General features: G+C 42.3%; 1 protein-coding gene across 3 annotated transcripts in view; it reads right to left on the minus strand.

Moving 5' to 3' along the window:
• The window catches only part of LOC144042730 (syntaxin-binding protein 4), a 61,692-nt gene that overhangs the window by 25,927 nt on the left and 20,681 nt on the right, over nucleotides 1-15,084 (minus strand). Inside the window, exons 4-8 of one of the 3 annotated variants that reach the window (XM_077555636.1) lie at nucleotides 14,261-14,330; nucleotides 14,107-14,181; nucleotides 12,182-12,261; nucleotides 8,157-8,277; nucleotides 7,922-8,063 (exon numbers count right to left, since the gene is read on the minus strand). In XM_077555636.1, the coding sequence (XP_077411762.1) occupies nucleotides 7,922-8,063; nucleotides 8,157-8,277; nucleotides 12,182-12,261; nucleotides 14,107-14,181; nucleotides 14,261-14,330 (488 nt within the window). Of the gene's footprint in view, nucleotides 1-7,921; nucleotides 8,064-8,156; nucleotides 8,278-12,181; nucleotides 12,262-14,106; nucleotides 14,202-14,260; nucleotides 14,331-15,084 lie in introns of all 3 variants that reach the window. The other 2 variants (XM_077555638.1, XM_077555637.1) reach the window with 2 other exon arrangements.

The following is a 15,084-nucleotide window of genomic DNA, read 5'->3' on the forward strand; positions in this document are numbered from 1 at the left end:
TAAATCAGTGCTGGTTGCTGTTGCGCAGAGCCCAGCGTCATTGTGTACATATTGACAGATTCAAAAGATGCTCAATAAAAACAGTGTGCTCATACAGCTTCGAATCATTGTACATGCTCTCTAACATATAGTTGTCTGTACAATTCTTCATCTTTTATATGGATTTGGAAAATGATAGGCACTAACAAAAAAAAACACAGCCAAAACAAGTGGCCTAGTCATCCCAGTGAAAATGTTTCTGTGGAGAGACATTATTTGTATCTATTTGGTGGCAACAGTGCAATTGTCATGATTTGAGCTGTCAGGCTGCGCTCAGTTGTTGTTTGTTGCTGTGTTGCAGCCAATTGACCACAAGGAGCGCCAACGCGACTCACACAGCTGTTTTCATTAATGTAATCAGTTGGCTTATTTAAGGCCCCGTCCACACGAAAGCCAATTTAAATGTATCCTCACAAGTTTCTTACCGTTTAGGCCGTTCGTCCACACGATGGCGCAGTTTCGGAGCTTGAAAGCGATCACTTTTGAAAGCGGGCTCCAGAGTGAACATTTTTCAAAACGCGCCCCGTCCAACTAAGTACCCATTTTCGGACTATTCACTTGCCAGCCACCAACGCCCAAGCCTAGCCTCGATTGTTCCTCAACTTCGATTCTCGCCTCGCCTTATACTACGATCTTGCCTTGCCCTTCCTTGTAAGTTTTTAGCCTTATGATTCTTGGTATTCGGCCTCGTGCCCTTATGTGTAAACACGCTAGTTATTCTCCTTGCCATTTTGGTGCAAGCACTTTTTGTTAAAGTCATATTACCGTTTTTTCCCTCCTTGCTTTGCAAGCGATTTCTGTTTGGATTTTCTGTTGTGTCTTTTTGTATCCAATAAATTTTTGTACAATTGCTCTGTTGTCCGCGTTTTCTGGGACCCACACCAGAAACATAACAGCAATGTACCTAAGTAGGATAGGGAACTACTCAAATAATATCTGATATTTTCCTAGCCTCAGTTGATGATATTCAATTGCGCGGGACAACAAAAAGAGCAACAACCCCTCCCCGTCAAAAAGCAAACAAAATCAAAACAAAAAACACACAAAGCAAAACAGTTCTTTAGATACTGAATGCTTGTAGCGACCAAAAAGCACGTGAAGATTCCTGCATTCTGTCTACTTTGCGTTCCTTTATTTGCTTGTCGTATTTCCCACAGTGGGTAAATTGAGTGGGTGCCCGAGAGGCGTGGAGGATGGGATTTGAAAAGTGGAAGGAGCTGCGGCAGTGGTATGTGCAAATCTTGTAAGAGTGAGTGGGTGGTCTATTGTAACGACTCCCCCCCCCCCCCCCCCAAAAAAAACACATTTGAGTCAGCTTGCAATAACGTACCTTAAGACTTAAGATCTGAGTAAGCCCCTCCAAGGATAGTTCTCTAATTCAACAAGATGGTGATTTGTACATATTTTGCAAAGTCATGAGCTATCATAAAAAATTTAGCCACAAGGGGGCACAAGCCAGTGTCTTCTTGTGTCAGGAAGGGCATCCGACGTAAAAACTTTGGCCAAATCACACATGCAAATTAAATATATGACTTCCATACCGAATCGGTCGAGGCCCGGGTTAACAACGACAGCCATCGGTGCTGTTGACCTACAGGGTGCCGGTGGAAACTGAACTATTGTTGGTCGAATAAGGAGAGGAGGAAGTTGTGTTCGTTGGAAAAAATAGAAGAGGAACACCAAGAGTCTAGGACTGAGAGTAGGGACTTTGAATGTTGGAGCTATGACAGGAAAAGGTAGAGAGCTGGTTGACATGATGCAGAGGAGGAAGGTGGACTTATTGTGTGTTCAGGAGACCAGGTGGAAAGGGATCAAAGCTAGAAGTTTAGGAGCAGGGTTCAAGTTATTCTATCATGGTGTAGATAGGAAGAGAAATGGAGTAGGAGTTATCGTGAAAGAGAAGTTTGTTAGGAACGTCCTAGAGGTAAAAAGAGTGTCAGATAGAGTGATGAGCCTGAAACTAGGAATCGAAGGTGATCAATGTTGTTAGTGGGTATGCGCCACAGGTAGGATGTGAGCTGGAGGAGAAGGGAAACTTTTGGTTGGACCTTGATGAAATGATGCAAAGCATCCCTAGAAGTAAGAGAGTTGTCATTGGTTCAGACTTCAATGGTGCAGGAAACAGAGGTGAGGAGGAGGTGATGGGCAAGTTTGGTATCCAGGAGAGGAACGCAGAAGGACAGATGGCGGGTGACTTTGCAAAAAGAATGGAAATGGCTGTTGTGAATACTTTCTTCCAGAAGAGGCAGGAACATAGGGTGACCTACAAGAGTGGAGGTAGTACACAGGTAAACTACATCTTGTGTAGACGGTGTAATCTGAAGGAGATCAGCGACTGCAGAGTACTGGTATGTGAGAGTGTAGCCAGACAGCATAGGATGGTAGTGTGTAGGATGACTCTGGTGGAGAGAAAGACAAGGACGGCAAAGGCAGAGCAGAGGACGAAATGGTGGAAGTTGAAAAAGGAAGAGTGTTGTATGACTTTCAGGATGGTCAGGAGGTGCTTCCAAATGACTGGACAACTACAGCAAATGTAGGACAGTCCTTGGTGTGTCATCTGGAAGAAAAGGAGACTTGGTGGTAGAATGAGGAGGTGCAGAAGTGGATCCAGAGAAAGAGGTTAACTAAGAAGAAGTGGGACACTGAAAGGGAAATGAGGCGTACGGTGAAAGTAGGCCAAACAAGGGGTTTACGATGACTTGCATGCTCGGTTGGATAGTAAGGAGGGAGAGACTGATCTATACAGGTTGGCAAGGCAAAGAGACAGAGACGGGAAAGATGTGCAACAGGTTAGGGTAATAAAGGATAGGGATGGAAGTGTGTTGACAGATGCCAGTAGTGTGATGGAAAGATAGAAAAAGTACTTTGAAGAGTTGATGAATGAGGACAATGAGAGAGAACGAAGAGGTGATTGTTGTGGACCAGGAAGTAGCAAAGATTAGTAAGGATGAAGTGAGAAGGGCATTGAAGACGATGAAGTGTGGAAAGGCACTGATGATATACCTGTGGAGGTATGAAAGTGTCAAGGAGAGGTAGCAGTAGAATTTCTGACTGGGTTGTTCAACAGGATCTTAGATAGTGAGAAGATGCCTGAAGAATGGAGGGAAAACGTGCTGGTGCCCATTTTCAAGAACAAGGGAGACATGCAGAGTTGTGGCAACTACAGAGGAATAAAGCTGATGAGCCACACAATGAAGCTATGGGAAAGAGTAGTTGAAGCTAGACTGAGGGCAGAGGTGAACATTTGTGAGCAGCAGTATGGTTTCATACCAAAAAAAGAGTACCACAGATGCAGTATTTGCTTTGAGGATGTTGATAGAGAAGTACAGAGAAGGTCAGAAGGAGTTGCAATTGGAGAAAGCTTACGGCAGGGTGCCCAGAGAGGAACTGTGGTTTTGTATGAGGAAGTCTGTAGTAGCAGAGAAGTATGTTCAAGTTGTGCAGGACATGTATGAGGACTGTAAGACAGTGGTGAAGTGTGCTGTAGGTGTGATGGAAGAGTTCAAAGTGGAGGTGGGACTACATCAGGGATCAGCTCTGAGCCCCTTCTTGTTTGCTATGGCAATGGACAGGATGACGGACGAGGTAAGACAGGAATCTCCATGGACTATGATGTTTGCTGATGACATTGTGATCTGTATTGAGAGCAGGTGGAGGAGAAGCTAGAGGTGTGGAGGTTTGCCCTGGAAAGGAGGGGAATGAAGGTTAGTTGTAGCAAGACAGAGTATCTGTGTGTGAATGGGAGGGACCAAAGTGGAAGAGTGAGGTTACAGTGAGAGGAGACCAAGAAGGTGGAGGAGTTTAAGTATTTAGGGTCAACAGTCCAGAGCAATGGAGAGTGTGGAAAAGAAGTGAAGAAGCGTGTGCAGGCAGGCCGGAACGGGTGGAGAAAAGTGTCAGGTGTGATGTGTGAAAGAAGAGTTTCAGCTAAAATGTAAGGAAAGGTTTATAAAACTGTGGTGAGACCAGCAATGTTGTTTGATCTGGAGACATTGCCACCGAGGAAAAGACAGGAGGCAGAGCTGGAGGTGGCAGAGATTAAGATGCTGATGTTCTCTTTGGAAGTGACCAGGATGGATAGAATCAGGAATGAGTACATCAGAGGGACAACACATGTTAGAGGCTTTGGAGATGAAGTCAGAGAGGCCAGACTGAGATGGTTTGGACATGTCCAAAGGAGAAATAGTGAGTATATTGGCAGAAGGATGCTGAGTTTCTAAATGCCAGGCAGAAGGTCTAGAGGAAGACCAAAAAGGTGGTTTATGGATGTAGTCAAAGAGGACATGAAGTTAGTTGGTGTAAGAGCAGGGAGTTTGCAGAGGACAGGGTTAGATGGAGGCAACTGATTCGCTGTGGGGACCCCCGAAGGGAAAAGGATAAAAAAAAAAATCCCCCACCATTGTCAATCTCACTTTAAAATATCCATTAATTTGCAAATCTTTACTGCATGACTAATTTCTGTTCCATGTACAGCACTTTGCATACAACAATGCTTGTTTTTAAAATGCTTTATAAATAAAGTTGATTTGAAAAAGAGTGACACAATAGTGAGACAGTCAAACCATACTCTTAATCTCTACACCGAGAAATTCTGTCAATAACGCTTATGAAGAGAATTTATAACAAATGTCAGCCTTGGCACACAATCACAGGAAAAGAATAGAACCACTATTGCTAATCACTAGTGGTCCGACAAAATAAATACAGTTCATCAATATGCTTCCTTGAGTTCCCTAATCAAACCTAACATATTTCAGTTGAAAGTAATATTTGTGCAAATTTCCCTGCTCCAACGTGTTGTACCTTTAAGAGACTCTTGATTACGTCATTACTACACTTGTAGACATGCAACTTTTGGTCCTAGTGTTCAGTAAGCGGAAAGAGCGGCCAAAGTGAGACGGCCCGCATCAAGCTTCCACGTTAATTCACTTGTTGTGCGTAATTGATGCTAAAGCCACAACATCATCACAACCTCATAACTATAATACCATCAACATTCAATAACGATGTGTTCTGTCATCATTGTGGTGATTAAAGACATTCAAACCAATCTCCGGATTCGCTGCAGTCTTTCTAACCGAAGACTTAGGCCAGACGAGTGTAGACCCAGTATACTTACAATAATATTCCACAATATCACACAAAAAATTTGCAGATAATTTACTGAAACACGTACTGTATAAGTTGTGAGTTTATGTAGAGTAGAACTATTGCAAATTACACGAGACGTCATCAGTAAGTGTAGGTCACGAATTTAAATGCACTGTGTCACCTTGATTTTCTGTAAGAAATGACCACATGACAAATATAATCCTGTTAGCTGCTTAAGATCTGATGAATATTTACAGTTAAATTCCATGGTGGCTCTCAGAATATTAAATACTGCTTGAATGTGTTTTGGCCTGCATGTTGTTTTGGTGTCAGGTTTCGTATATGAGCTCAGAGACCCAGAACGGACACAGCTGATCAAGTGTGAAGGTCAGCAGGAAAGCCTTGACTCTGCTTAAAGAATCACTCTGCTGCTGCTCCTCCATCTTGCACCCATAGAATTAGCAAATAACAATTACCAAGGTGTTATCATATTAGTACATTTTAAAGGCACACCATTGTTTTATTGTCACTAAGCTAAGTATATAAAGTGGTAGTTGTTGAACCTGTTAAAAGCAAACTGAATTCCAAATTTGATTTAATATCAAAATGTGGTTGTAGTTGCCAGTCTTATAATGTACAGTATGTAACTTTAGACAGCTAAACAAGATCAGTAGCATGCAACCTTAACTTGACTCAGCTGTGTTTTGTACTAATCTAAGGCCAAAGCTGCAAAGGTCTGCATTCGCAGTACTGTATTTTATTCTCTTCATCTCAGCTCTGCATTCCTCCATTGAAGTCACTATTTGACAAGCGCTCCTTCTCAGTTGCATTGCATCCATCTCTATCTAGATGTCTTTACCCCTTTGTTTCCCCAGAAAAAAAAGAAACAAAAACAACATGACAGTCTTTTACCCTTTTGATTCTCCAGTTAAAAAAAACAAACATTCACCATTATAAAACCTTCCTTTATTGCGTAGCCTGGGCAGTTGGGATAATTTTCAAGGAAAATGGAAGGATGCAAGAATGACTTCTGTTCTTTTCTTCTTCTTTTTTTTATTCTCATGAAACTGTTTTAGCATTTTTGTTTAAACACTTTTTTTTATTCAAATAGCTTCACTTGTCCTTCATTTTGTCTTTCCCCAAAAAATGGTTAAATATTTTTTCCCCTAAAAAAAATTCTACACAACACACCCCAGAATGAAAAACTGCACAAGAAAAAAGTTGTTGAAAATGCATTTAAGATTAAAAAAATGACACAAAATAAATCACATACAGAAGTATTCACAGCTTTTGCCACAGTGCTCAAAATTGATATTAGGTGCTTCCAGTGTCAACTGATCACCCTTGAGATTTATTCGAGAGCTTAATTGGAGTCCACTTGTGATCAATCGAGTTGAGCACAGCCTTTCTATGAAGCTTCTGAGGAAGGCGGCAGTCGTTGCCGAAACTAGTCAAGGTAAAGCACAACCTTTTTTTGTAAGCACAGTGGCCTCCATCATTTGTAAATGGAAGCGGTTCCAAAACACCAGCAGCCTCATTCATCAAGCGTGCGTACAAACGTTACCACGCAAGTGTGGGATTTGTCAATTTGGACATGCGTACACACAGCACCTTGTGGTAGAACAGTGAAACTACAGATAGAAGAGTTATATAGACATTAGCAGCAAGAAAAAATAAGGAGTTCCCAAACATTTCGAGTCATATAATAATTGCAGCCTCATTTCAATGAAAGCACAATGACACATAAATTCAGCTATGTTAACAGGAAATGAGTTCATTAAATCGATGCACACATAATATGCGATCTAAGTGGGCTGGAGGGATTAAGGCACAATTTATTCATTCTTTGATTGGAATGGCGATGTGCGCATGCCACGAACGCTGGATGCAAACGAATAATAACTTGTCGACGGGGGTGGGCTTTGTATAACTGTGCAGGAGAGGTTTTTTTTTTTTTCACTCACACAAACATGGTCTCCCAGGCGGGGAAGCAAACCCACGGCAACCTGCATTGAAGGCAAGTTACGGTTACACTCCGCCACCTGAAGCCGAACTGTGTCGGAGAGTTCATGCATGACGTGCCAACTGGATGATGTCACAGTCCGTCCTCGCTACTAGACTACTGTTCGGTACCTCCGTTTTGTTACTAAATATTTCCTCAAATTGCCATTTCACTTTGTCTGCTTTTGGGGTCCAGATTCACTTTGACACATCGTGACAAATCAGGCCAAAATAGAAAAGCGGCAAGACGGAAGCAACTCCTAGGCAAACGACACATAATGACAGAATGCCTGGAATTTTCCTAAAGGCGCCTGAATCTCTCTCAGACCAGGACAGAAATTTTCTGTTTTGATTAGGCAAAGATTGAACAGCATACAGACATCATGTTTGGAGGGAAAGCAGGCACTGCTCATCACCTGGCTAATGCCATCTGTACAGTGAAGCATGGGGTGCCTGCATCATAATATGAGGGTGTTTTTTTAGCCGTAGGAGCTAGTCAGGATTGTGGGAAAGATGAATGCAGCAATGTACAGAGATATCCTGGATCAAAACCTGTTCCAGAGTGCTCAGGACCTCAGACTGGGTCAAAGGTTTTGAATCTTAGATTAGCTCCCTGATTTATAGAAGTAGCTCATTGTAAAAGCTTTACACAGACTAAAAAACACATCTTGGGAATGAGGTGTTCCTCAAAGAGCTGAATTTCGTACAGATTTCCACAGAACTGCTTCTCCTCTAATTAATCCAAAGTTTTGGTAGATGAGTGTATTAGATCGCTGGCGCTCCCTCTTACCCGGTGACAATCTCCACCAGACAGCACCTCCTGGATGAAAACTGCTGGGCCATCAGGACGGTTGGAGCCACCTCCCAGGGTGATGCCCATACTGCTTGATCGAGTCACAGAAATAAGTTGAATCACTCCTTCACCTGGATGACTGAGAACATGAACACATCAGCATTTCAAAGTTAAAATAGAGGTATGTTTTTGTCATCAGGGAGGGGAGTGTTGCATTACGAATTCATCTGACCTGAGTGAGCGCAGGATAGGTCCACTGTTGTACATGTTCTGAGAGCCAGCTGGGCTTAACAACAAAGGACTCTGGGAGCGAGATGAGGAACCAGATGATGTACTTTCCAGGTAGCGACCTCCTTGGGAGTTGCGATAAGGACAAAGGGTAATAAATACAATACTTCACTAATAGGTGCAATAAAAGGCTCAGATGTTTTAATTTCATATTATTGACTCAACATTTTCACCACTGTGCAGATTTTTAAGATTTGAGCAAAACAAAAAAAATACTGTTAAATAAAACACTTGCAATAGGCCTACATGTGATTCAGGATCTAATAATATATTATGAAAAAATGTCACATTCTTCATTATATTCTTGACATATTTAATTAAAAGTATTCCCCAGGTTTCTGTTGTGAAAGATGCAGAACAGGACGAAACGCGGAGAGAGATACCAAACCCCAATTTGCTCCCAGTGGACCTCGCATGGCAGCAGCCTCCCAATGGTGTATGGATGTATGTGTATACAGTATATGGGTGAATGTGAGCAATTTGGGCACCCAATGGTGTAGATAAAAGTGCTATGTCAGTGCACTCTGTTCACCATGAGACGCTCTGTGAGTCAGATTACCCATTCTTCCGTATGGTGAAGCCATGACCCACCCTCTTTTGCCTCTAATTGGCTGGTACCGGTACTTGCTGCCTTTGCTAATAAGATTGGTTGACTTTAGGCATGAAGACCGATAAGCCAATCAGAGGCAGAGTATAAGGCGGGTCAAGCCGAGGAGAATATTACTAATACAACAGGTTCCAGTGCCCCAGTTGACTGACAGGTCATTTCATTGGATTTGCGAGAAAAACACATTTGGGACATGTCTTTCAAGTGAATGGTATGGATCCAGAGAACATATGTTCAGTGAAGACATAGATCTAATTGTTTTAAATATAGTGGTCCCTCGCTACTTTGTGGTTCACTTATTGTGGATTCATTATATCACAGATTTGTATTTGGGTCCAAAATTCATACATTATGGGGTTTATCTTTGATCTTTATTTCACGGGTTTTTCAGTGTGTGTGTGTGTGTGTGTGTGTTCTTATTTTTATATTATTTAAAAAGTTTTTTTTTTTTAAGAAAAAGTAGGTTACCTTTTTATGTAAGAAAAACCTCACTTCCACTTACCCTTCAAAAAAGGTGCTGAGCTGAGTCGGCGGCCCAGAATTTTAGCTTTCACTCCCAAACCAGAGACATGGTCGCAGCGATTCCCAAATTGGGTGGACATGATCTAGTTTAAATTTATAGTAGCTAGCCTGGTATTTGATTTTAAAGTAGGGTATGTTAAAACACAAGACAAATAGTTTGAAGTGTACCGCTGTAGGAACATTTTGAGTTATTGATGGGGAAATCGAATATATATATTATAAAGCAGGAGTGGGCAAACTTGGTCCTCGAGGTCCGAAGTCCTGCAGGTTTTGGATGTTTCCCTTCTCCAACACACTTGATTCATATGATCATCTTATCAGCAAGTTCCGCATAAGACTGATAACGATCTTGTTCGTTGGAGTCAGCTTTGTTGGAGGAGGAAAACCTCTAAAACCATCGAGGACCAAGTTTGCCCACCTTTGTTTTTGAATTTGATAAATACAAGTTGTTCCCATTTTTGTGTCTATTCTTGTATTTGCCAAAATACTTCAGCTCATTAATTTTAACACTCGTCGCCATGTTTGGGGCAGATGTGATGTCACCTCATTGACAATCCGTCACTCACATCCATTAGTTACTATTGAGTGAGACGCCCTGAATGCTTGCCAATGGATGTTAGTCTGTCATCCAGACTCGATTATTTATTAATTATTATTTATTTAAATGGGAAGGATATAGCCTGACCTGGCTTCCGGCCTTCATACGATGTCAGCATACGGGGGTCGCCAGTCACTAATTGATAGACCTTCTGTGAGTATTGACTCAGAGAAGGAGAGTTGCGAGAAGGACTCGGATTTGTCAGAAAATGCCACGTTTATTTTATTTTATTTTTTTAAATATTTTTTTTACCGAGAGTATTGTTCATTCGGTAATTTTACCCATTCGACATGTCATCATCATTGCTCTCTCTCTCTTTTTTTATTTTATTTTTATTTTGTATGTGCGTGAGTATGTGCATGTGCGGGTGTGTGTGTGTGTGTGTGCATGTGTGCGTGCGTGTGAGTGTGTACTCATTAATTCACCTAAAAGCCTATTAAAAATCCCATACCGTTCACCTAAACCGAATACTTCAGAATCCAGCTAGTTCTGAGGTTGTCAGGAGACCCGAGGAATGATCAAAGAAAAGAACAGAAAGTGAAATCCAGCACCGACCAGACATCACCTACTACCCACCGGGTTACCATCCAGAATCTTTAACCAACCCCCAAAACATCTAAATTTCAACAGATTAGGGAGACCTCAAGAGACCAAAGGAAAGACTGAGGAAAGGATAGGTGAAGCAGAGTGAGATCCACAGACATCAGCTTCCACTGATTCAACGACCAGAGGAAGAAGCAGATTGTGTTTGAATTTCGATAGATGCTGGTGTGGTGGATCTGGCATGCATGAAAACCTCCATCAAAGAGGGGAGCCGTCGACCCCAGCCAGGACAGAGCAAGCACAACCCCCCAGGTTCTCCCAGGCCACGGCAGCGTCAAGGCACAACCCCCGGGCCCCGCAGGGGCCACCGGCCGGAGAGCCTCAACAACCAAGCCCCCCCCCCCCCTTCCCCGCCCACAACCACACCCCACCAACCGCCAGCCCCCCAAACCCCGGGAACCCCCTGTACCCAGGCATCGGTGCCAGAGAGGGGCCGGACAGCGGAGCGGCGAGGTCACCCGCAGCCACCCCACCTCCAGCCGCGTGGTGAGACGGAACACTGGGGGCGGAAGGGGAGATGGGAGCACCGGGAGACGAGCGGCACCCCCGAACCCCAGGCACAGTGGGGAAAGGCCCCGGTCGTCACGCCAGCGTACTTAGTGAAAGCTAACCCTGTAACTCTACCCCTACACCATGGATGTGACCCCACCGAGTTTATATACAAGTGTGTGTGTGTGGTGCATTAAAATTGGGAGCAGGTGAAATGGAGCGGAGGGAAATGATATACCCCCGCTCCGATCCACCTGCCTCCCAGACGTGTCAGTGAGTGTATGTGGTGCATTAAAAAAAAAAAAAATAGGGGGGGGAGTGGTGGCGCGACGGGGATACAAATGGGGGACCGCAGCACTGCTTAATACTGCGGTCTGCCCCAACCGATGGCAAACCCCCGAGAGAACTTTGTTGGTTTTGTTTATTTAGAGTTTTACCGAGTACTCCTGTTAATGTTTTTGTTAAATAAATTGTGTTCAGTAGTACATGCATCCTTGCTGTGGTTCTCCTGCCTTCCTGCATTTGGGTCCTCCACCCCATCGTGACAAATTTTTTTTAATTTTAAAATATAAAAACCAAAAGGTCAAGTAAGAAATTGTAGACCAATTGATCTGCCCTTCAACAGCCACATTATCCCTCTATATGGGATTTGCACAGGCATCCAGTTCAAAACGATGCGACATGGGCAAAGGTCACCAAATGACTTAAGGTAGGCCCAAAATACTTTACTAGTAAGATTATAAATCACAGAATCACAAATCAATTGACTCAGGATATGGGGAAGCATCATTTTGATGTTACGATGCAAAGCCAAAATCTCATATCTCCACCTGCTGCATAGCAAACACAGCACTGCTCTTTAGCCTGTTTGAGCAAATATGTACCGGCTGGCTGCCTCTTTTACCAAGGAAACAGATGTTGGCAATTGTTTAACGGACAACTGCACTTGTCCTAAACCATTCTTAAAGCTTGACTGAGTCCATTTATCCTTTGGGCTCAGAACTTTTACAAAACACAAGCTTTTTTTTCTGTATTATGGTCTTCTCGCAGAAAGTTTCTCTCACATGCAATGATTTCATGAGCATAAGATCATAGATGAGTTAAGTATGAGCTGTATTATAGAAACAAAGCAGAACAGAGCTTTTCCTACCTTGCTGTATTGGAGAGTTGCGTGTTGATCCTGTGCTACCATTCGAGCCATATTTCTCCAACAGCTCCGTAAATTCTTTCCTTTCCAGAGGTACAATGTGGGAAATGAGATGCCATCAGTCATCAACATGAAATAAACAGTACATTTAAAAGTCACTATTTAAGGTGCATTGTGGAGTTTAAAATGTTTAATTTAAATATTTTTCTACATCATGCATGCTACACCAATGGCAGTTGAGTACAAAGAGCCCTGACTTTTTAACTGTGACTGCCTATCATCTTGTATCTTCCCTTCAGTTTTCTTGCAATGGTGCAAGTCTGCAGTTACGCTTTGGGCCAGAGGTGGCAGTCGCGGGCAAAAAAGCGGCAAACTCTTCAATGCAACTTTAAATGTTAAACACAGTGAATATTGCTATCATCTGCTCAGATTTAGCACTGATACAAAATGGTGCCAAATAGGTTAGGTTGTGATGCAACAGTAGAATGACCAAACGTCCTCTTTTGCCTGGACATATCCTGGGCGGGGGGTGGAGGTTGGGGCGGGAGTGTTTGTGTGTGTGTTTTTTTTCCATAAATTCCTAGAATTTTCTGGTTTTCATTGGAGGGCAAATGGGAGGCGGAGTGCACTATGTAGTTTCCGCGACCGCAGATTGCTCCCAAATTGATCGCAAGGAGGGTAGGTGAAAAAAGGTGGGGCTTGTGTGTATGTGTTATTGTTGCTGTATTTATTTATTTTAAGAAAAAAAGTAGGTCAGCTTTTTACGTACCTCACTTCCTGAGCGATCAAATAAGGTCCTAAACTTGTCAGCGGACCAGCGATTTAACTCACTGGTAGCATTAAGCGCTTGCAAACCGGAAATGTGGTCACAGAGTGGGTTTGATTTAGAATTTCATTTTATTCAAATATTTTTCAAACGCTCTCATACCAAACAAAGTATCAAATGCTTTGCATTGTTTTGAGAGTTTAAGGAAACTTAGACATAATTCCCTTTACTCTGCCAATGTACATTTTCTCCCCATATCCATACTTTGGCTGTAGGGTGTTTAACTCACAGATTAACAAATGAGGCTCATCTTCTGAAGAGAGCAGCCTGAGGCTAAGCTCTCTCCCTTACTTTGGTCAGCTGTCATTCCCGAGCAGCACAAAGCTAAGGAGGGGAACTGGAGCCGACTTCACTACTTACACCCATGCTTTATGCAAGAGTATATCGTCAGGCAATAATTTAATGTTAGTGTCTCAACCCATTGAAGGCAACATGTTTTTCCTAACGAGGGACTTTTTTGTTGTACCCTGCTTCATTTATCCAAGAAATGCTTCTCATACGACTAAATCTCAACTCTCTTTTCCTGCTTTCTTTGACTCTGTCACATAACCATGATTAATGTATTTCTGACACATTGACTGGAAAAGCTCAAGTGTAAATCCTTCACTCTGTCAGAACCTCTTTTCTGAGGGTTGCATGGACTGGCAAGACATAGCAAACTATTTAGGAAATTTCTGGGCAGGCGCACTCAGGTACCAGAAAGAAGCTTCACATATTCAAATATGCAAATCCCTGATTTTTCAACTCACAGTTAAGGATCACAAGGGTTTGAAGAAGACAAAGGCCCGGATATCTAACAGTCGTGCAATTTTTTCACCTGAACTTGTTGCTAATGCCAGTTCAGGAGACAATGAGGCATATTTCATGCCACACCAGCAGGTGACTAGTGCTGATGTCTGTGTTAATGTAGATGCATTGCAATTGCACTGTCCTCTCTAGGGTGGACTCCATGTATTACCTTTTCACACATGATTAGTTTAAAGTGTGCAATTGCTACATTTAGTTGAAATTAACTTTTCCATTTAAATATTGAGATGACAATCAATATGAAGAACCAAAAAATGCATGCAAATTATGTGGAACTACATCGAGAGCTACTTACTTTGCCTCTTCATCTCTGGCGATAAGAAGTCGCATGTGATTGGTTGCTGATGCTGCTCTCAAGATGTCCACAGCTCTGATGAAAACAACACAATACTGTAAAGTGTAAATAATAATACTGTATAAAGAAGAGAAGTCAGATTTTACTGCATTACCTGTCACTTGTGACACCGATTAGACTATCCCCATTAACCTCCAAGATTTGGTCTCCTGGTAACAGATTTCCTGTTAGAAGTAAAATACATGTTGTTAATTACTGTCCTACTGTTGGAGCATCAGCAACAGTAATATTTTTTATTATTTATCAGTGTGCACAGATATAAATAGGAATGTTATGTCTATTGGGAGATGTGGTCGAGAGATTAAAACACAGCCTCTCTTTAGGGACCTGTGTACAATTCACCAAGCAACATAAACATGGAGAAAAAGACAGCACATTGTCAGTCTGCCAATTGTGGTCAAAACATACTGTAAGATTATTGTGACTCTGTTGTGGCCTCTTTTATTTATATTATTTACTCTCACGAGAGAAAATCCCAAAATACTTGAACTGCCATTCCAGATCGAGTCAGACGGACAAACAGTCCACTGTTACCACTTACAATCCGTGCTGTAAACTTTGACTTCAGCTGGTAGGAGCCCTCCAGGGCACATGTTGTAACATATTAGCAAATTGTGCTTTTCTGCTCATGCATAATCATGCAGGGCAGGGTAAACCAGGAGATTCGTGCTGGAAGTGTGGGAGAGATTTGCATGTGATTAAAGCCTTTTTATCTTGTTAGGGGTGAAGAAGTTCATGTTATACCAATACCAGATATAAAATATCATACATTTAGTGGAAAATATAGTACAAAATTGAATACTAAAAAAGGAGTAAGGCTGATAAAAATCCATCCATGACATTGTCTACATTACTTCTCGTCATTAGGATCATCCATGAGCTGATTTTGGAAAAGAGATGGGGTATCTTACACCCTGG

This window comes from Vanacampus margaritifer, chromosome 2 (assembly GCF_051991255.1).
Source record: "Vanacampus margaritifer isolate UIUO_Vmar chromosome 2, RoL_Vmar_1.0, whole genome shotgun sequence".
Classification (NCBI taxonomy): domain Eukaryota; kingdom Metazoa; phylum Chordata; class Actinopteri; order Syngnathiformes; family Syngnathidae; genus Vanacampus; species Vanacampus margaritifer.